The following is a 21559-nucleotide window of genomic DNA, read 5'->3' on the forward strand; positions in this document are numbered from 1 at the left end:
CATCCACTATGGACTGGCTCCTTTCTGCTTTCTCAGTTCCATTTTATCTGCTAGGTCTGACAACCACAAACTAGTGGTCCCTGGGACAAGCTCATTCTCAGAAATATTTCTTTGGCCTATACAGTGCTTTTAAAAAGTGCTATTGAATTAGCTGCCTGTATTTTAAAGTGGGGACATTTCCATAGAAATCTGGATATCTGACATCACTCAAACAGTGGGGAGCTCTGGGAACCCAGAGTCTTTACTAGGGTATATAAGTGCTTGTTCTCACTTGCCAGCTTGACCTGCACGTGTTACCACTGGGCCCTAGAGCTGTGTTTACGACGCCAGTGGCCCTTCCTCTGTACTAACCAGGTGAGCTGCATCACCCTCCCTGTGGAACTTTTAAGCAATTACTATGTACTTCCGGAATTTTTGTCTGGTGACAAAATTGACAAAATGAATAGCCTTATATTTACACTTGTGTTTTCTATGACATGAAACTTTGTAGCTTCAACTATTCTTTAATCCATGAGCTTTTCTGGGGAGGAGGAATATTTTTTACAGAACCATAATCTTCTTGGTTTCTTTGTAGACTGTGCGCTCCTAGATGGGTAGAAACTATACCCAACTCATCCTCATTTGCCCAGATCAGGTCAGCAAACTTTTTCTGTAAAGGGTGAGAAAGTAAATATTTCAGGCCCTGGGGGCCACAGCATCCTTGTCATAACTGCTCAGCTCTGTCACTGCAGAGGTACAGTAGCCACAGAGGATGTAAATGATGGGTATGGCTGTGTTCCAATAAAACTTTATCTACAAAAAAATGTGATGGGTTGGATGCTGCTTGTGAACTATGTCTTGCTGACTCCTGGCCCACAGCAATCAACATCATCTCTAAAACAATTTGATGAATGAAAAAATTATATTGCATTTTGAAAGAACTATTGTACTCATTATTCAACTTCACAGTAATGTATGGGCATGTAAACAACTGAGGAATTTGGGAACATTAAGCAAATTTCCCTGAGTACATGGTTGAAAAAAAATTGTATATTAGAAACCTTCCTATTTCCAATTTTGTGTCCTTCAGCTCTGCTGAGTTTGGGCTTCCCAATTAACCTTGTGGTTGCCTTTTTGTTATAATCAATGACATCTTGAAAAATCACATGCAATCCTAACTAGGTAGGAAAGAGACAGACAGATATGATCCCCAGCCTGGTTACTAACTGAACAATGATCATTCTCCTAATGTTAACAAAGGTACATTTCTAAGCTGAAGGCTGTTAAAGCTCTCAGGAGTTAAGGTACATCACGAACTTGGAGACCTATTACTTTTGCACAAACCTTACCGAACAGAGTCATGATAATCCTTGACTTTGGAGAATTCCTCAGATGAGAAAACAGGATGTCTCCAAATCCTTTCTATTTCAGACATGTTTTCTCTGAGGCCTTTGAAGTCAGCCTCACAGACAGGCAGGGTCTCTCTTTTATCTTCCATGTTAGCAGCCAGCCTAATTAACCCTTGCACCACTGTGGAGAGGGAAGACATAGTGTGGTCCCATTGATCAAAGCACAAGTGACATGGAAGACAAGAGGGGAATTCCCGGGCATGACCCCGGGCACAGCGATCACATCGAGGGCCGCTAATGCCCTCCTGGCATCAACACGCGCCTGTGTCCTGGTCACAGACAGGCTTCTGGGAACCTTCCCTGTTGCAGTCACACGCTGAAAAAGATGGGAGAAGGAGCAGAGAACGTCAGTCACCTGGCCTTTGGCTCATTACCAGCTCAAGAATAAAGTCCCCTCCTCTTTCCTGAGAAACTTCCTAAATCCCATTTCTGAGGTGAACATTTAAAGCAGGATAATTTCAGAGATCTTTGCAATGGCCATTAAAACACAGCATCCCTCTTTTCACTCCAGATAAGTCAGCTCCTGGGGGTTTTGTTCAGGTTTTTGCTTTTGTTTTGGCTTGCAGAATTAGCTCTCTGACCAGGGAGTGAAACTCTGCCCCCTGAAGTGCAAGTGTGGAGTCCTAACCACTGGACTGCCAGGGAGGTCCCAGGTCTCGGTTCTTACATGGGCATTATTAGATGTCATTTTTACTGCAAGTGTGTGAGTTGTTCACATCTGGGTTCTTCACCTGTGTGAGTGGAGAGTATGGATCTAATGACATACTTGTGCACGGCTGCTACTGTTCCTTCAGGGTGGTTCAGGCATGCCACAGACTCTCTAAGAAGGCCCATGGTCACACTTTTTCTTAATGAAACCCAGCCTGGATGTGCTGTCTTCCTTTCATAAGAAAGACTGTTCTGTTCTCAAAAAAGTGTGTGTGTGTAATCTCCCTTTGGTATTTACCCAAAGGAATTCAAAACATGTCCACATAAAAACCTACAAATGGGTGTTTAGAGCAACGTTATGCATAATTGCCAACTTAGATGGAACCAAGATGTCTAGGTGAATGGATAAAGAAACTGTGATATATCCAGACAATTAAATATTATTCAGCATTATAAAGAAATGAGTGCTAAGCCATAAAAAAGACATGGAGGAACCTAAGGTGCTTACTACTAAATGAAAGAAATCAATTTGAAAAAGTTACATATTGTAATATGATTCCAGCTATAGGATATTCTGAAAAGGCAAAACTATAGAGTCAGTAAACAGATCAGTTGTTGCCAGGGGTTAAGGGGTGTGTAAGGATGGATAGAAGGCAAAGCACAGGAGATTTTTAGGGCAGTGGAAATACCCTGTGTGATACTATGCTGATAGATACATGTCATTAGACATCTGTCTAAATCCAATACCAAGTCAACCCTAATATAAACTATTAGCTTTGATGATTACAAGGTATCAATATAGGTTCATCAATTGTAATGAATATACCACTCTTGTGGGGAGGTTAATAATGACGGAGGGCATGCATATGTACGGTCTGGAAGGACATATGGGAAATCTCTGCCTTCCTCTCAATTTTCCTATGAACCTAAAATTGCTCTAAAAAAAAGTCTTTTTCAAAAAATGGAGAACATTAAATTTACCATCTTAATTAAAAGAAAAACAAAAAAACACCTCGGATGTTAGGTGGAGGTCCAATGGTTAGGACAGCCTGGTGGTCCAGTGGTTAGGACTGCATGCTTTCATTGCCAAGGGCTTGGGTTCAGTCACTGGTCTAGGAGCAGATCCATAGCCATGCAGTGTAGCCAAAAAAGAAACAAAAACTCTCCCCAAACCTGATACTCTATGCACTTCAGATGAGTAGGTTGTTGATTACAGCTAAGGATGGAGGATGAAGAGAGCTACTGAAGTTATTTGAAGCAATTATTATTATTATTGAAGCAATTTCCAAAAGATCAGGGAATCACTAGCCTATGCCACAGGCTTAACTGCAAGGAACAAGTGATTTAAAAATCCATTTGGCAGCCTGAGTGGGAATAATGCCAATTACAAATAAAAACTGATTAGCACACTAGGCTCCTCCAATAGACATCATCTGTCTGGCCCATTCGTTTTGGTCCAGAGGCCTCTGCAGGAACCCTGGGGGGACTCTGCATTTCACCACCTGGAGGCCAAGGCTCCCCCTTATTATCTGTTCTTCTCCAGGAGCACTAGTGGGGTCTGTAGCCTGAGCTGACCATTTGCAGTTTCCTCTATGAAATCATTTTTATAAAATAAGATTATTAAAATATTAGAGGGACACAGGAATATAGGCTCTCTAAGAAAGATTTTCTAAGAGCCAACATTCCTTCCTGGTTTTTAAAGTAGCAATTCCACTTGGAAAACTGCATCTTTGAATGTGGCAAAAAACCAAAGGCTTTCTTTTTTTAAAAAAAAAAAACCACAAAAGCACATTTATAAAGGAATGGACAGGAAGAAAGAGTTTCCATATGTGGCTACATAGAATAGAAATGACCACAATGATAAACCATCACATCTGATATTTCTTTAGTTTGACTTCTTTTGGAAGTGGATTTCAAAGAGAGATTAAAAAATCCCTCCTCCTAGAACCAACCCAGACTCTACATTTGCACTGTCCAATATGGTAGCTACTAACCACACGCACTATTTAAATATAAATGGACTAAATGAAACAAACAATTGTTTTTCTCACTTGCACTAGCCACAGTGCAAGTGCTCAATACAGCTAGTGGTCCCTGCACTGGATAGTTTGGAGTAAAATGGTTCCATGTTTGCAGAAAGTAGTATGAAACAGCCTTGCCCTGGGAATTCTCTGGCAGTCCAGAGGTTAAGGCTCCACTTTTCCACTGTGGGGACATGGGTTCAATCCCTTGTCTGGGAACTGAGATCCCACATACTGTGAGGCACAGCCAAAAAATAAATAAAAAGACAATCTCATTTTTTTAAGATGCCAGGAGCACTGGCTGTGTATTAAGAATAAATAGATATAAATAGCCTTGCTCTAAATCCTATAACTAGTGCTAAATGGAATGAAGGCACTAGGAACACTAACTCCTCAAGTTTGGAGGCCTTGCCTTCTTTGTTCACTACCCTGAGTACCCAGTAGACACTCTGTGAATACTTTTAAATAAATAAATAAATGAATCTGTGATAGACCCTAAGTTATGAAAGCCATGTTAAGGAAACATCTGCTCTACTAGCTTCTTATGATCCATTTCCCAGCCTCTACCTTGATCCAAATTAGCTGTTTTTGTCAGCATGCTTCCAGATAGCAGAAAATTGGCTACAAGTTATGATCTCAAAAATCTGTTCCATATTAACAACTTTGAGGAATTTTAATATAACCTAACATTCAATATAGTGCAAAGTTTTAATATAAGAGAAAAAATTTTAAAGGGCTAAAAATACTTTTTTTTTTTTTTTAAACTAAGATTAAAGTTTGTGAGTTTTCAAATACAAAGCATGATACCATAAAATTCCTAGACAAGAACTTAGGCAAAACATTCTCTGACATAAATCATACTAATGTTTTCTTAGGTCAGTCTCCCAAGGCAATGGAAATAAAAATGAAAATAAACAAATGGAACCTAATCAAACTTATAAGCTTTTGCACAGCAAAGGAAGCCATAAACAAAATGAAAAGACAATCTGTGGGCTGGGAGAGAATATTTGCAAACGACATGATCAACAAGGGCTTAATTTCCAAAATATACAGGCAGTTCATACAACTCAATAACAAAACAAAACAAAAAACCCCCAAACAACCCAATTGAAAAAAGGGCAGAAGACCTAAACAAACATTTTTCTAAAGAAGACATACAGATGGCCAACAGGCACATGAAAAGATGCTCAACACTGCTAATTATTAGAGAAATGCAAATCAAAACTACAATGAGGTATCACCTTATATTGGTCAGATGACCATCATGAAAATGTCTAGGGCTTCCCTGGTGGCTCAGTGGTAAAGAATCTGCCGGCCACTGCAGGAGACATGGATTCGATCCAGGAAGATCCCACATACCACAGAGCACTATTGAGCTGTACTCTAGAGCCCAGGAACTGGAACTACTGAGCCAGCGCTGCAACTACTGAAGCCCCCGCACCCTACAGCCTGTGCTTCACAACGAGAGAAGCTGGAGCACCGCAACTGGAAAGTGCTCCCACTCTGCACAACTAGAGGAAGCTGCGCAGCCAGGAAGGCTCAGCACAGCCAAAAACAATACATAAAATCACATATGAAAAATCTATAAACAACAAATGCTGGAGAAGTGTGGAGAAGAGGGAACCCTCCTAAACTGCTGGTGGGAATGTAAATTGGTCCAGCCACTATGGAGAACCATACGGTGGTTACTAAAAAAACTAAAAACAGAGTTGTCATATGGTCCAGCAATTCCACTCCTGGGCGTATGGCTAGACAAAACTATTATTCAAAAAAGATACATACACCTCTATGATCATAGCAGCACTATTCACAATGCCAAGACATGGTAACAATCTAAATGTACCTAAGCTGATGGATAAAAGAGACATGGCACAAACTTATAATGGAACACTACACAGTCATAAAAAGAATGAAATAATGCCATTTGCAGCAACGTGGAGGGACCTAGAGATCATCATACTAAGTGAAGTAAGTTAGAAAGAGGGAGACAAATACCATACTTTACTTGTTACTTACATACCACATGTTACTTACATGTGGAATCTAAAACATGACACAAATGAATTTATTTTACAAAACAGAAATAGACTCACAGAGAACAGACTGTGGTTGCCAAGGGAGGGGGATGGATTAGGAGTTTGGGACTGGCAAACGCAAACTATTACATATAGGATGGATAAACAACAAGATCCTACCATATAGCACATGTGTGTGTGTGCTAAGTCACTTCAGTTGTGTCCGACTGTGTGTGACCCTATGGACTATAGCCGGCCAGGCTCCTCTGTCCATGGGATTCTCCAGGCAAGAATACTGGAGTGGATTGCCATACCCTCCTCCAGGGGGTTTTCCTGACCCAGGGATCGAACCGGAGTCTCTTGATGTCTCCTGCATTGACAGGTACGTTCTCTACCACTAGCGCCACCTGGGAAGCCCACACTATATAGCCCAGGGAGCTATATTTAATATCTTGTGAAAAACCATAATGGAAAAGAAAAAGAAATCTAATTGGTTTATACAGCTTTCATTTTATTAATATGTTACAGAAATTTTTTTTTAAAGTTTGTGAATTTTCCACCAAATAAAGGAATTTAAAATTCAGTTGGTTCACAGCAAGCCTGTGGTAGGACCAGGTTGACTGTACTCACATTTTTAGAACCAATACTTACGAATGCATCGCCCTAGGGGATCCTCATAATGATTTTCCTCACACTCAGAGCAGCGTTTCCCATCATAGCCTGATCTACACGGACACTGGCCTGTAAGCTGTGAGAATGGTCATGGGTAAGAAATCGACAAGCTTTATGATCTTAAAAAAAAAAAATTCAGATTAATACAAAACAACTTTTCCCTCCAGTGATTTAGGACATACAGCTGTGCAGAGGCAGGAGGAGGATTCCCATGGCCAGCAGCCACCCCCGACAACACCAAGGATCAAGAGTTAATGTGTTTTGGCTGAGGGCTCTTGAATATACCGCCTGCTTCCAGCTGTTCATGGACAAGTGTCCTCAAACTGAGAAACAGCCACAGATGTAAATGAAAACAAAACACAAAATAGGAAATGGGCCACATTCCTCTCCTCTACGGTTCTGGGGGTTCTCCCCTGAGAGACAGACCAAAGACCTGGTTTTAACATCCATCAATAAGTTTGGCAAATGTTTCCATTATGGAATGTAAATTGGAGTCTTTCCCAATTGGGCTAGTGTTTTTCCTCCACAAACTATTTTTTTTTTGTAAATGAAGCTTAATCATTTAGTGACAATTATTTAACTGTATTTTGGAGAGAGGGCTGAACTTCTCCGCATCCTCCCAACTGGATTCTTGACCAGATTTTCTGAACACTGAGGAGATTAGAAAATTAATGGGAAAAAACAGAAAGCAAATCACTATTGCTGTGGTCCTCCATTATACTTGACCAAATCTGCTTACCCAACGATGACTCCAGAAGTAGCTGAATTCTTAAAGTGACTGGACCTACTAAAGCTTCTACCCATCTCCGGAGTAACCACTGGCTTTTGGGACTACAGGAGTCTATAGTCCCAAAGGTTGCCACGTTGCCACACTGTCTTTGACTATTGGGCAATGCTTTCCGTATGTTGATGCAGAATCTGCTCCTTTAACTTGTTCCCATTGTTCTAAGCCCAGTCTTAAGGAAATTGCACAAAACATATAGCTTTCCTCTTCCTTTGTACAGTCCATCTCCCAACTAGAGTTGGCCATTCTCAACTTGTATATGCTTCGTTATTTTAAATCAATCACCCCTAAGACTTCATCACAAAATAGCATGGTTTTTCTCCACTATCCACAAACACTAGTTTGTCAATTCAGTGCTTAAAATGTGGTACTCAGAAATGACAACAATGTTCCTGGGAGTCATCTGACCAGTACAGAGGACAAATGGGAAAAGAGAGGCTGCCCTGGAGCTGGGCATGGCACTCCCACCCCTGCCCGAAAGGGTATCCCCTCTTTGGCAGCCAAGCCGCACCACTGGTTCACTTGCAGCACACAACGAAAATCTCCCAGATGTTTTTCACACAAACTTGTGCCAAGTTATTACTCCCTCTCTGTATTTATGCAATGGATTTAAGAAACCCAATTGCAAAACTTTATTTTTATTCCACTGACAAGTCATCTTCTTGTTTCCAGCCAATAAGACAGTTGTAAAATATCTTGTCTCTTGTTCTGTCTTGAACATATTAACTTATAATTTTGTAGTATCTGCAAATTTGATACATTTGTTTCTCCATCAAAACTATTGATGAAAATATTGCATAGCATATTTGCTTCTCTAGGAATGCACTAGGGACCACCTACTGGCAGACAGAGAGACATTTATCAGTAGTTGTTTAAACAGCTGGAAATCTCAATGACCGTGTGGCTCTTCTATACTCCAATGAAAGTGTTTCCTGATTGTAAAGAGCAAACTTCTTCAAGGAATTCCCTGTGGACCAGATTACCCCAAATACCCTTGTCATAAGCAGGTCTTTGGTTAAACCAACACCATCTGATTTTCAGCTTTGTAGGCTTCCCTTGGCCTCCATGACTGAACTACGATCAAGTGCTCCTACAAATATGCCTCCCAAAAAGTCTAAGAAGCATACCAGACAGTGATGTCATGAGCATGAGGACTTCCTCATGAATTAACGAGCCAAGCAGTGTGTGGAAGTCTGCTAATTTGTTCAGTTTGTTCTGTGGTTGGTGGCTGCAGGTGTGATGAGAGGAGAGGAGCATATAAAATAGTCACCGTCCTCTAGTGCCCAGATCTTGGTTTCTAACGTCACTCTCCATAGAAGGAACCAGTGCTCCTTAAAGAAATGGCTGATTCTAGGGCAGAGGCAGGAAATACACAAAAGGAGCTTAGAGCATTTTGCAGTGCAAAAAGTAGGGAGGTACTTAAAAAACAAAACAAAACACCAACAATATTGAGGTATGTCAAAGGCCTAAAGAAACCGACTGAAAAAGTTTCCCATGACCAAAGCTGGAACAACTTGAACAACGAAATTGAGTAGTGTTGATTTATAACTCGAAGTATAGTACAAATATCCTTGAGTTCACGGATATAAAAAATGATTAAATAAATGAAGAAATGGGAAACAAAAGACAAAACTCCAGTGCAGAAGAATAGAATAATTTATGGAGATACTCTGCCCTCAAGGAGACAGAGCATAACTCCCTAATCCTTAAGTGTGGTACTGTGCTCAGTGATTTCTTCCCAAGGAGTACGGTATGGAAAAGATCCAAAGGATCACTTTACAGTAGAGAAACCTGACACACACCGCTTCAGCCAGGTGGTTAAGATTCAGGTCAGCAGTGATAAGTCACGTAAGTAGTGTATAGCTTTGATGTGACGTGATGAGAACAGCACTTTACCTCCAGGGGTCATCTTTTCCTCGGAATCCATAATTCAAGTCTTACCATGAGAGAAACATCGGATAAATGTGAACTGAAGGACATTTTACAAAACTGTCATGGTATCAAATATAAGGAAAGTCTAAGAGACCGTCACAACCAAGAGCAACCTAAGGAGATATGATGACTAAATGTCATGTGGTGTTCTGAAGTCTTGGAACAGAAAAAGGGCATCAGATAAAAAACTAATCAAATATGAATAAATTATGAACATTAGTTAATGATAATGTATCAACACTAATTCATTAATTATGAGAAATACACCATACTAATATATAAGAAATTTAATAACAGAGAAAACTTGGTGTGGGGTACATCTTCTCTATCTTCATGACTTTTCTGTAAACCTAAGTCTATCCTAACATAAAAAGTTATTAAGGAAAAAAAGGCCATGGTGTACATTTTTGTGGATATGGGTTGGAGGAAGGAAGGTCTGAGATAAAGAAAAAGAGAAGGGAAAGCCCATTCTATATATAAGAACTACTTCAAAACTTTACTTCTACAAAATTTGACCTTTAATAAGTTGAACAGTGGAGTTGAAATTGGAGGTGAGATATACTTATTAATTGGGAAGATTCCAGCTTCTGAAATGAGCATTTTGATTCTAATTAAGCCCTAATCCCTATACTGTGGATTCGACTCTAAAACTTCTCATCATTGTTTCACCCTTCTTTTCACATCTCTGTTAATGTGAAAAGTGTTTCAAAGAATATTTACAAAGCAAAAAACCTTATCATGAGATTGTTTTTTCCATAAATAATGTTAATATTCTTTAAAAATTTTTCATTCTCATTGTTTCATTGACTGAAAACCATATGTGCAGTTAAGTGTAGAGTTAATTGTACACAAAACAATAAAGATTTGCTTCTAGACTGCATTCTCTAGAAACAATTGCTCCCGGTCTGGTAGCTTGAAGATAAATAAAATAAGAGGACATCTTATTTAACCATACATAAAGCAACTGGTGAACCATGGGAATGACAGCTTGATTTTTTTTTTTTTTTTGGACTTCATTTTTTTTTTTTTTTTAAATTTTTTTATTAGTTGGAGGCTGATTACTTCACAACATTTCAGTGGGTTTTGTCATACATTGATATGAATCAGCCATAGATTTACACTTATTCCCCATCCCGATCCCCCCTCCCACCTCCCTCTCCACCCGATTCCTCTGGGTCTTCCCAGTGTACCAGGCCCGAGCACTTGTCTCATGTATCCCACCTGGGCTGGTGATCTGTTTCACCATAGATAGTATACATGCTGTTCTTTTGAAACATCCCACCCTCACCTTCTCCCACAGAGTTCAAAAGTCTGTTCTGTATTTCTGTGTCTCTTTTTCTGTTTTGCATATAGGGTTATCGTTACCATCTTTCTAAATTCCATATATATGTGTTAGTATGCTGTAATGTTCTTTATCTTTCTGGCTTACTTCACTCTGTATAAGGGGCTCCAGTTTCATCCATCTCATTAGGACTGGTTCAAATGAATTCTTTTTGACGGCTGAGTAATATTCCATGGTGTATATGTACCACAGCTTCCTTATCCATTCATCTGCTGATGGGCATCTAGGTTGCTTCCATGTCCTGGCTATTATAAACAGTTGACAGCTTGATTTTTAAAGATGGAATTATGGATTCTGAAGGCACTCAATTTTCATTCTGGTTAGTAATCAATTCTGATTAATGATGAATTTCTTGGGGCTTCCCTATGCTTCTATGTACAAAACAGTGAAAGAGAAAGACTGTGATTTGCTGTGTGTGAATCTTGACTTGCCCAGTCCCACTGAGGCCTGGAGAAAGCAGAACGGGGCAGAGCTTAACTTTCAGACCCTTATCCTCTCTTCTTTGGTGCTCTTCATTCCTTGATAAATGCAGACTCTATGCCCATAAAAGGCCAATCCTATCTAAAAACACTGGTTAACAGCAATACATAAAGAAAACATTCTTTACATGTTTAGAAAGCATGTCTCCCCACTCCATCTCATTGTGACACCATAGGAAGTTGAAAGTTTCTTGCCTGGTCACAGCGGCTACTGAGCGAGGTCCGGGGGTCACAATCGCATGGCTGACATCCTCTGCCAGGGACCAGATTCCAGTATCCATCAGCACAATGGTCACAGGTCTGGCCGGTGACGCTGGGCAGACATGGGCACGTGCCAGTGTCAGGGTCACAGAGGCAAGCTTCCCCACTGGGGGGACACTCAGTGGGACTCACGCCAGAGGGATGACAGGAGCACCCTAGAAGCACAGAGCCATCACTGGGGGTGAATCCATGATAACACTGACAGTCAACAACCCATACAAACAGCTTTTTAGAGTGAAGGCATCGTTTCTTTAAGGCCCAAGGAAGAAGCATTTTACAAGAACAGAATTTATCAAAGAATCTAAGTAGGTTGAATTCTTTCAACTGTTTTTGATCTCCCCCACTATAATTTCCTATGGTTCAGCCGACTATGTTCCAAGAACTCACAATTAGGATGAATGAAAGTTTCACTGTTTCCTCACATCAGTCACCAAAGTTCCACTTAAGCCAATGATCTGAAAACAAATGGCTTACTAAATTGACTTGGGTGAACTGAAATAATTAAAATATTTCCTAAAAAAATGAATAGCATATTCCTTGTCTTTATTTATCATGGAATTAAGCCCTTGTCCTCTTCTACATCAGTGATTCTCCTCTTTATACATTAAAGTCTGGTTGATGAGCTGGTTACAATGCAGATTCCTGGGCCCCATCCCCCGCAGAGATCCAATTCTGTAGGTCTGAGGCACAGTCCAGGAATCTGCATGATGATACTCCACCTCCATCTCTGGGTGATTCTGGCAGAGTGTGCAGGGGTACACACTCTGAGAAAGAAGACTTCAAATCCTCCAGGGCATGTGCTGAAGTGTGCAGTCCCAAAAGGCACACTTCTACCACCAGTGAGTTCCTGCCGCAAGGCCACGCTGAGCCGCATGTGCATGCACCCATCTCTGCTGCCGCGTTCAGGACACGGCCCGCTATCTGAGGGTGCTGGCACCACGGACCTAACTGAAGGGAGTATAGGAGTTGCTACCACAGGTCAAGCTGCCTCGTTTCCTGCCAAGAGCTTTGCAGACTTACTCATGCAGGTCTGATCGACGGCTGAGCCAAAGTAACCTGGTTTGCAGAGCTGGCAGCTGGGGCCCTGAGTGTTGTACAGACATTTCAGGCACTCCCCTGTGACTGGGCTGCAGGACCCTGCGTCAGTCACATCAATGTTGTTGTTACAGGCACATGGCCGGCAGGGTGCTCAGGAAATTCCTGGATTTCCATAGAAACCAGCAGAGCATTCTCCACACTGCACACCTGGAAGAAGGGGAGAAGAAAAGAAAATGAGATAAGAAGTTTGTGTGCGCGTGAGCATGTGTGTAGAGCATGTGGATAACTGGACTCCTCTGGGGATTATGAAAGGTCACACATTTGGGATGAATAAGAGGAAGTGTTCTACATTAAAACCATTTTCATTTACTATCTATTCAGAGAATAAAAAGGTTATTTGGATATAGAAAGTTCTTGGTGAAGAACAGACTTTAGTCTTCCTTAAAAAACCACAGAGTTGTGAGTTCAGGATTCCTGGGTCCTCAAATAACCAAAACCACTCAAATATGCCTCTGGATCCAAAACTAATCTCAGCCCATGTTCTCCATGCGGCACTCCAACCCTTACCCAATCTTAGAGGTGAAACAGCCCCAGCCTGAGATAACATGCCTGGGGGTGCAGAGGGGTGAATAGTTTTCCTGACATGTGAACCTCTGAGGGTTTTTTTTAAATAACTTTTATAAGACACTTTGAGGGTATTTCCATGAAAGATAGTGGAAAAACCATCCCATCTCTCCTACACTCTACTCTTTCAATTACAAAGGCAACTGCCAATGTTTAGGTGCCTAAACCCTGGGTCCACCTTCCATTTTTTGGTTTATTCCATTTAGAAATGGTCTCATAGCTCAACCATGGTCTCAGCTCTTAAGAACTGACCAACCAAGCCAGAGTGTACACGGAGAAGAGGCTGTAAGATTAACTACAGGCGTGTGTAACCTTAGAGGGAATAAGTAAGAAAAACAATGGCCATGTGATTTATCACGATGGTAATTATAATAAAGAAAATAATAATGCCATACTTTTTAGTATCATTAAATAATACAGACTTCATGATTTTTCTCCTTGTTTGTATTGTATATTTATATTTATGCTTAAACTCCTTAAATAAAATTTTTGACTGAGGGACAGACATAGATATTGAATTAATTTTTGCAGTATCTGTACATTACCCAAATTGGTGCTTTAAGACATCTGAAAAAAATCAGTTATATCTGTGAAATATCAATCAAATTGATTACTTGAAATTATATAAAGAAAGCAGTTGACTGATTTTTATTTAAAATTTTTGTTTTATATGTATATATCAATATATAAAACTTAATCACATATTTATATTATTTAACACATCATGATTTTATTTTAAATAAATTATTTTGATTTGAACTCATTTGGTCAATTTTCCAGACCATCATTTAAAAACATAAGCTCTGTGATATGAGTTTTTATCACTGGTTTTCGAACCACTCAAATTCTTTGTTCTGAAAAGTAGCAGTTTACCAAATTGTGTCTTCTTACCTTTAACCTGTTATATCCTGTATCACTCATCTTTCCAAGGCAGACAATATGAATACGTGATCATTTTCAGATAGAAATGTAGGATGAGAAGGAAAAACAACATGATGAAGCACACTGCATACCTGCATAGCCTTGAAGACAACTGTAGTTCCAAGGATTCTGATAACAGGAGTGGGCAAAGTACTGACTGCTGGAGGGGACATCTGGACGCGGGCAAGGACAGCGGGACTGTCCTGAAGAAGGATTTCCATAGTAACCATCGACGCATCTGTCAAGGCAAATTCTTTTTACTAAGATGTTCCCAGGAAAAGCTCATGTTAGCCAATGTGGATTTGCTATGCTCTAGGACAGTGACATTACTTTGCCAACAAAGGTCCGTCTAGTCAAGGCTATGGTTTTTCCAGTAGTCATGTATGGATGTGACAGTTGGCTATAAAGAAAGCTGAGTGCCGAAGAATTGATGCTTTTGAACTGTGTTGTTGGAGAAAACTCTTGAGAGTCCCTTGGACTGCAAGGAGATCCATCCTAAAGGAGATCAGTCCTGAGTGTTCATTGGAAGGACTGATGCTGAAGCTGAAATTCCAATACTTTGGCCACCTGATGCGAAGAACTGACTCATTAGAAAAGATCCTGATGCTGGGAAAGATTGAAGGCGGGAGGAGAAGACGATGACAGAGGATGAGATGGTTGGATGGCATCACCAACTCAATGGACATGAGTTTGGGTAAACTCTGGGAGTTGGTGATGGACAGGGAGGCCTGGTGCCCTGCAGTCCATGGGGTCACAAAGAGTGGGACATGACTGAGCAACTGAACTGAACTGAGGACAGTGCAACTCTTAAAACTCAACATTTTAGAAGATGCTCACTTGCTCTGTAGAAAGGTTTTCTGCTTCACATTGAAAGGGATATAAAAAGCAAGGTGCCAAGCAAATGCATGTTACTGATTTAATCAGACAAAGTCCGGTTCTTAACTAGACTTTGAAGGATGATGAAATGATGCTTTATCTTCCCCCGCCCATCGCCATCACTCTACACTTCAACACAATTGATTCTCTACTCAGTGGTCCTTTAGAGAATGTTGTGAAATCAGAACAAAAGGAAAAAAAAAAGGTGCATATGCATTCCATACCTTTCACAGTTTCTCCCAGTTGTAAATCTGCCACAGTTGAAGCATGACCCAGTTTCTGGATCACAAAGTTCAGCGAGCCCATTACAGAGGCAGGGGCGGCAGTTGGGAAATCCGAAGTAGCCAAGCCAGGCACCGATCTCAACGGCGGCCAGCCGCCTGTCCACGGCACGGGCACTGTCCTGGTACTTGGTCACACATGGTGCTCTCTGAGCCTGGAGGGTGGCGGTGCCAAGCTGAGCAAAACAAAGAGAAGCCTGCCAGGGTCAAGGGGCGAGTGGCGGGTTGGTGAGAGAGTCACAGTTCTGATATCATAATCTCTAACTTACTGTATCTACCCGATCAAGGTAAATAAATTTGAGTCCATACAGTGCTTAGAATAGAGCCTTGCATGTACTGGGTCCAGTTACATGTGCTCAGCTGGCAAGTTATATCTGACTCTGTGTAACCCCATGGACCACAGCCCATCAGGCTCCTCTGTCCATGGAATTTTCCAGGAAGAATACTGGAGTGGGTTGCCATTTCCTACTCCAGGGTATCTTCCCAACATAGGGATCAGTCGTGTGTCTCTTGTGTCTCCTGCACCCAGTTACATATGATTTGTTAAAGAATTCACTGATTTCATTTGATCAACAGTATATTGTGGACAACTGCATGGTTCTTTTTAAATTGTGGAATGACGTATGACATTATATTAGTTTCAAGCATAAAGTGAAAGTGAAGTCGCTCCGTCGTGTCCAACTCTTTGCGACCCCATGGACTGTAGCCTACCAGGCTCCTCCATCCATGGGATTTTCCAGGCAAGAATACTGGAGTGGGTTGCCATTTCCTTCTCCAGGAGATCTTCCCGAACCAGGGACTGAGCCCAGGTCTCCCGCATTGTAGGCAGACGCTTTACCGTCTGAGCCACCAGGGAGTTTCACGTGTACTACATAATGATTCCATATTTGTATATATTGCAAAATGATCACCATCATTAAGTCTAAGTAATATCTGTCATGACACACAGTTACAATATTTGTCTTGTGATGAGATCTTTCAGGATTTGTTCTCTTAGTAACTTTCAAATATAGAATACATTAACTAAAGTCACCACGCAGTACATTACATTCCCATGACTTACTTATTGTATAGTGGAAGTTTGTACCTTTTGACTTCACTCATTTTGCCCACTTCACCTCTGGCAACCACTAATCTATTGGTGCTCTATATCCATGAACTTGATTTTTGTTTGTTTGTTTTAGATTTACAAATAAATGAGATCATACTCTTAGAGAGTGAACTTAGGGTTACCAAGGGTAAAGTTTAGACAGAAGGGATGGACTGTGAGTTTGGAATTGATAGGTACATACTACTATGATACATGTACATACATAACTGAATCACTTTGTTGTACACCTGAACCTAATACAATATCATTAATCAACTATCCTCTCATATAAAATAAAAAAATAAAAATAGAGAAAATACAATCGCACAGAATTTGTTGTCTTCTCTCTGACTTATTTCACTCAGCATGAACCCTCTAGGTCCATTCAAGTTGCTGCAAATGTCAAGATTTCTCTTTTTTAAAATGACTGAATAATATTCCATTATTACATTAAAGATATATGTATCAGTTCAGCTCAGTTCAGTCGCTCAGTCATGTCCGAATCTTTGCAACCCCATGGACTGTAGCGCACCAGGCCTCCCTGTCCATCACCAACTCCCGGAGTTTACTCACTCATGTCCATTGAGTCAGTGATGCAATCCAACCATCTCATCCTCTGTCATCCCCCTTCTCCTCCCTTCAATCTTTCCCAGCATTAGGATCTTTTCAAATGAGTCAGTTCTTCATATCATGTGGCCAAAGTACTGGAATTTCAGCTTTAGCATCAGATGTTCAAATGAATATTCAGGACTGATCTCCTTTAGGATTGACTGGTTGGATCTCCTTGCTGTCCAAGGGACTCTCAAAAGTCTTCTCCAACACCACAGTTCAAAAGCATCAGATCTTTGGCACTCAGCTTTCTTTATAGTCCAACTCTCACACCCATACATGACTACTAGAAAAACCACAGCTTTGAATAAACAGAACTTTGTTGGCAAAATCATGCCTCTGCTTTTTAATATGCTGTCTAGGTTGGTCATAGTTTTTCTTCCAAGGAGCGTCTTTTAATTTCATGGCTGCAGCTACCATCCGTAGTGATTTTGGAGACCCCAAAAATAAAGGTTCTCACTGTTTCCATTGTTTCCCCATCTATTTGCCATGAAGTGATGGGACCAGACGCCATGATCTTAGTTTTCTGAATGTTGAGTCTTAAGCCAACTTTTTCACTCCCTTCTTTCACTTTCATCAAGAGGCTCTTTAGTTCTTCTTCGCTTTCTGCCATAAGGGTGGTGTCATCTGCATATCTGAGGTTATTGATATTTCTCCCAGCAGTCTTGATTCCAGCTTGTGCTTTATCCAGTCCAGTGTTTCTCATGATGTACTCTGCATATAAGTTAAATAAGCAGGGTAACAATATACAGCCTTGATGGACTCCTTTCCCTATCTGGAACCAGTCTGTTGTTCCATGTCCAGTTCTAACTGTTGCTTCCTGACCTGCATACAGATTTCTCAAGAGGCAGGTCAGGTGGTCAGGTATTCCCATGTCTTTCAGAATTTTCCACAATTTGTTGTGATCCACACAAAGGTTTTGGCATAGTCAATAAAGCAGAAGTAGATGTTTTTCTGGAACTCTCTTGCTTTTTCAATGATCCAGTGGATGTTGGCCATTTGATCTCTGGTTCCTCTGCCTTTACTAAATCCAGCTTGAATATCTGGAAGTTCACAGTTCATGTACTATTGAAGCCTGGCTTGGAGAATTTTGAGCATTACTTTACTAACATGTGAGATGAGTGCAACTGTGTGGTAGTTTGAGCATTCTTTGGCACTGGAATGAAAATTGACCTTTTCTAGTCCTGTGGCCACTGCTGAGGTCTCCAAATTTGCTAGCATATTGAGTGCAGCACTTTCACAGCATCATCTTTTAGGATTTATATATTATATCATGGAAATACATATCTATATATACATCACATTTTACCTATTCATCTGTTGGTGGAAACTTAGGTTGTTTCCATACCTTGGCTACTGTAAATAACACTGCAATGGACAAGAGGGTGCAAGTATCTTTCCAAGTTAGTATTTTCATTTTCTTTGCATAAATACTCAGAAGTAGCACTGCTGGATCACATGGTAGTTCTTTTAAAGTTTTTGAGGAACCACCATACCCATACTTGTTTTCATAGTAGCTGCACCAATTTACATTCCTAGTGTACAGGGTTCCCTTTTCTCCGCATCTTTGCCAACACTCATTATTTCTTGTCTTTTTGGTAACAGAATTTCTAATAGACGTTGAGGTGATATCTTACTGTGGTTTTGATTTGCATTTCTCTGCTGGCCAGTGATTCTGAGCATCTTTTCATGTAGCTATTGGCCATATGTGTATCTCCTTCAGAAAAATGTCTATTCAGACATTCTATCCTCTGTCCATTTCAATCAAGTGTCATAAATGCTGTTTATACAGAGCATCTGAATAAGTAATGTTTTTAATGATTCAAACTTCCATGAAACTTAGGATTCAAGCTTTCCAATTATAAAAATAAGAAGAACCATACTTAAATGGCTAGATTTTTCTTTTCCTTATGTGAGATAATAGAGATTAAATCTTTTTCTGGTAAATTGCAGAATTCTTTGAGCCAATCTCCCCTATACAAAAATGTGATGCTTGACAGGGTGGTACGAGAAAGAAATGTTTTCTCCTTTGTGTGTCAGCACTTCATATTTTTTTTTAAAGAAAAGGAAAAGAAATGATGGATCAAAGCACTGTTTGCTGGGTAGACAACCATGCCCAGGTGATGACCAGGAAGGTGTACCATCTCTCTGAATCATAACTGAAAAGACATGTTCCCTGATTTGGAAGGAGAATTAACCTACCTGGGTGTTTCCATGGTTCCTAAGGAAGATTTCTCAGTGGGGAGCAGTGTTTTCACTAATGGTTTACATTGTGAACAGAGAACTATTTCCCCTGAACACGACAGTCTTGATAAATAATCAGCAATGCCAGATGAAGCCTCATCTAAGCCTTTATTAATGGGTGGCTTATGAAATGAGTTCCAAGGTTAGTTGTGACCCCAGCAGCAGAAAGGGTAAAATTTTGGCGACAGGGTCATCCTACTTTTCAACTTCCAAATCTCACACTGTTATAGCCTTTCCAACCACTGGGTTTATGCACCAGGTGATAAAGCTGGGGTTACACAGACAACTCCTTGGGGTTCTCACATCCTCCCTGGGCTACTACGTTTCTATCATCACGCATGGTACCTAAGAGAGCTCTGCACACAGTGCCCACTGCATGAAAGAATAAAGTATGGCAGAAAAATGTTCAGTGTTTCACCTACACTGATAGTCTGAACAATATAGTCAAATTCCTAACCACGCCTTCTAAACTCCCCACATTGATTTTCCCGCCTTCAAAACTCCAAGGTTGAGAACATGTGGGTTTTCCCCATCTGGGTTTTGCTACGTACAGTGACAGCCACGTTGCCCCAAACCGTAGCTTCCTGTTGAGCATGCGTCACAGCAGCGGCCAGTCACCCCAGGCTTACATTGGCACTGGCCTCCCAGTCGGCTGCAGCGGGTCCCTTCGAGCCCTGTGGATGACACTTGCAAGCTGCAGGGAACAAAGGAGGTTAGAGGGAAAGGAAGTGACAGCAAAGCACCTCGGCCCGTTAGCAGCTCTAGTTTTGATCCGTCTTTCTCATTGGATACCTCTACCTCCTCGGATTATACAGATTAAAGACAATCATGCCTGTGAAGTACTTAGCATAGTGTTCGGCACAAAGTAAGTGCTCAATAAACACTACTTAATACACATCACCTAGCAGTAAACATTACTTAACAAGTTACTGAAAGGCTTGAAATAGATTGCTTCAATCATTAGTTGTTCCAATGTAATTCTTATTGATGCTGTTATTTCAATTCCTGGTGATCCATGTTGATGCTGGATTATGCCTTTCATTTCCCTTATTTCATCTTTCTTGAAATTGTGGGCATCCTGAAGGCAGAGTCCTGCATGGAAGAAGCATCTGATGATCTCAGAAAGCCCAGACTCTCAATGTGGCTGTCACTTTATAGCACTGATTCTCAGCTAGAGGGGAGATCTTGCGCCCCAGGGGACATATGATAAAGTCTGGGGGCATTTTTGGATGTCACACCTAGGGAGAGGGTGCTACTGATATCAGGTGGGCAGAGGGTAGGCTTGCTGTTAAACATCTTACAACGCACAGGATTGTGCCCCCTTCCCAGCAAAGTGTTACCCAGACCTAGATTTCAAAAGTGCTGAAACCCTGTTCTACAGTTGAGTGAAATGGGGCAAGTCACCTCATGTTTTGGACTCAGTCTCATTTATTAAATGAAGGTTGAGGGATGAAAGAGGTTGTTTACAGTTCATTCTAGCCCTAACATTCCAGGATTCCAAAGAAATATTTTAGGACCGTTGTTCCAGAAATCTGGCATTCCCCAAGTGACTGCCAGGCTCTTCTTTTACATACTTTCTGTACTGTAAACTATGATGTCAACACATGGAGAGAATGCACTGTGTATCTAACCATTGAGCAATTGGTATTTACATTGGCTGTTGAGCTAAAACATATTAAACTATTTCACTCATGTTCCTTTGTACAGACAACGGTGCTTCAGCAGAGCCCATTGAACAGATACTCACCTACGGCCCCGTTACGCAGCCTGGCAGACAAACTGGCTATAAGCCTTTCACATGCTCCAGGGAGCACCTGAGGTCCCGATGCTGAGGCAATTTCAACACAGTTGTGCAGCTGATATTCATCTAAATCCTGCTTGCTGCAGAAATTCTTCAGTGAGTTGATTTGGGGAATAAGACCAAGCTTTTAAAATAATGAGGAAAAAAAAAAGATTTCTGTTCATAGTAGGATCCTGTTCAAGATTCCAGTTATTAAAACAATTAGATCTCTGAGAGTCATGGTTGAAAAGAGACTCAATTTCATCCTTTTAATTGCATGCAACTGAAGATTTTAAGATTTTCAATTTATTTAAGAATAAATACACTCTGTAGTATTACTGTGGAACTCTAAGGCCATAAGACTCTCCTTTAGAAAGTTCTGTCTTATTCTATGGCTGATTCATGTTGATGTTTGGCAGAAACTAACACAATACTCTAAAGCAATTATCCTTCAATTAAAAATAAACACATTAAAAAAAGAAAGCTTTGTCTTTTTCAGTTACACATGAACAGTGCTGTTCTACATCAAACAGTCTGCCTCTTGGGAGACTCGC

The 21559-nt window shown here is 40.7% G+C and overlaps 1 protein-coding gene across 1 annotated transcript in view; it reads right to left on the bottom strand.

Moving 5' to 3' along the window:
* LAMB4 (laminin subunit beta 4) overlaps positions 1 to 21559 on the bottom strand; it is a 103531-nt gene that overhangs the window by 28477 nt on the left and 53495 nt on the right. Inside the window, 10 exon segments of the mRNA XM_043871598.1 lie at positions 1329 to 1704; positions 6724 to 6820; positions 11477 to 11697; positions 12563 to 12787; positions 14218 to 14363; positions 15226 to 15347; positions 15349 to 15458; positions 19777 to 19893; positions 19896 to 19919; positions 20973 to 21150. Of these exon segments, the coding sequence (XP_043727533.1) occupies positions 1329 to 1704; positions 6724 to 6820; positions 11477 to 11697; positions 12563 to 12787; positions 14218 to 14363; positions 15226 to 15347; positions 15349 to 15458; positions 19777 to 19893; positions 19896 to 19919; positions 20973 to 21150 (1616 nt within the window).

This window comes from Cervus elaphus, chromosome 18, assembly GCF_910594005.1.
Source record: "Cervus elaphus chromosome 18, mCerEla1.1, whole genome shotgun sequence".
Taxonomy (NCBI): Eukaryota; Metazoa; Chordata; class Mammalia; order Artiodactyla; family Cervidae; genus Cervus; species Cervus elaphus.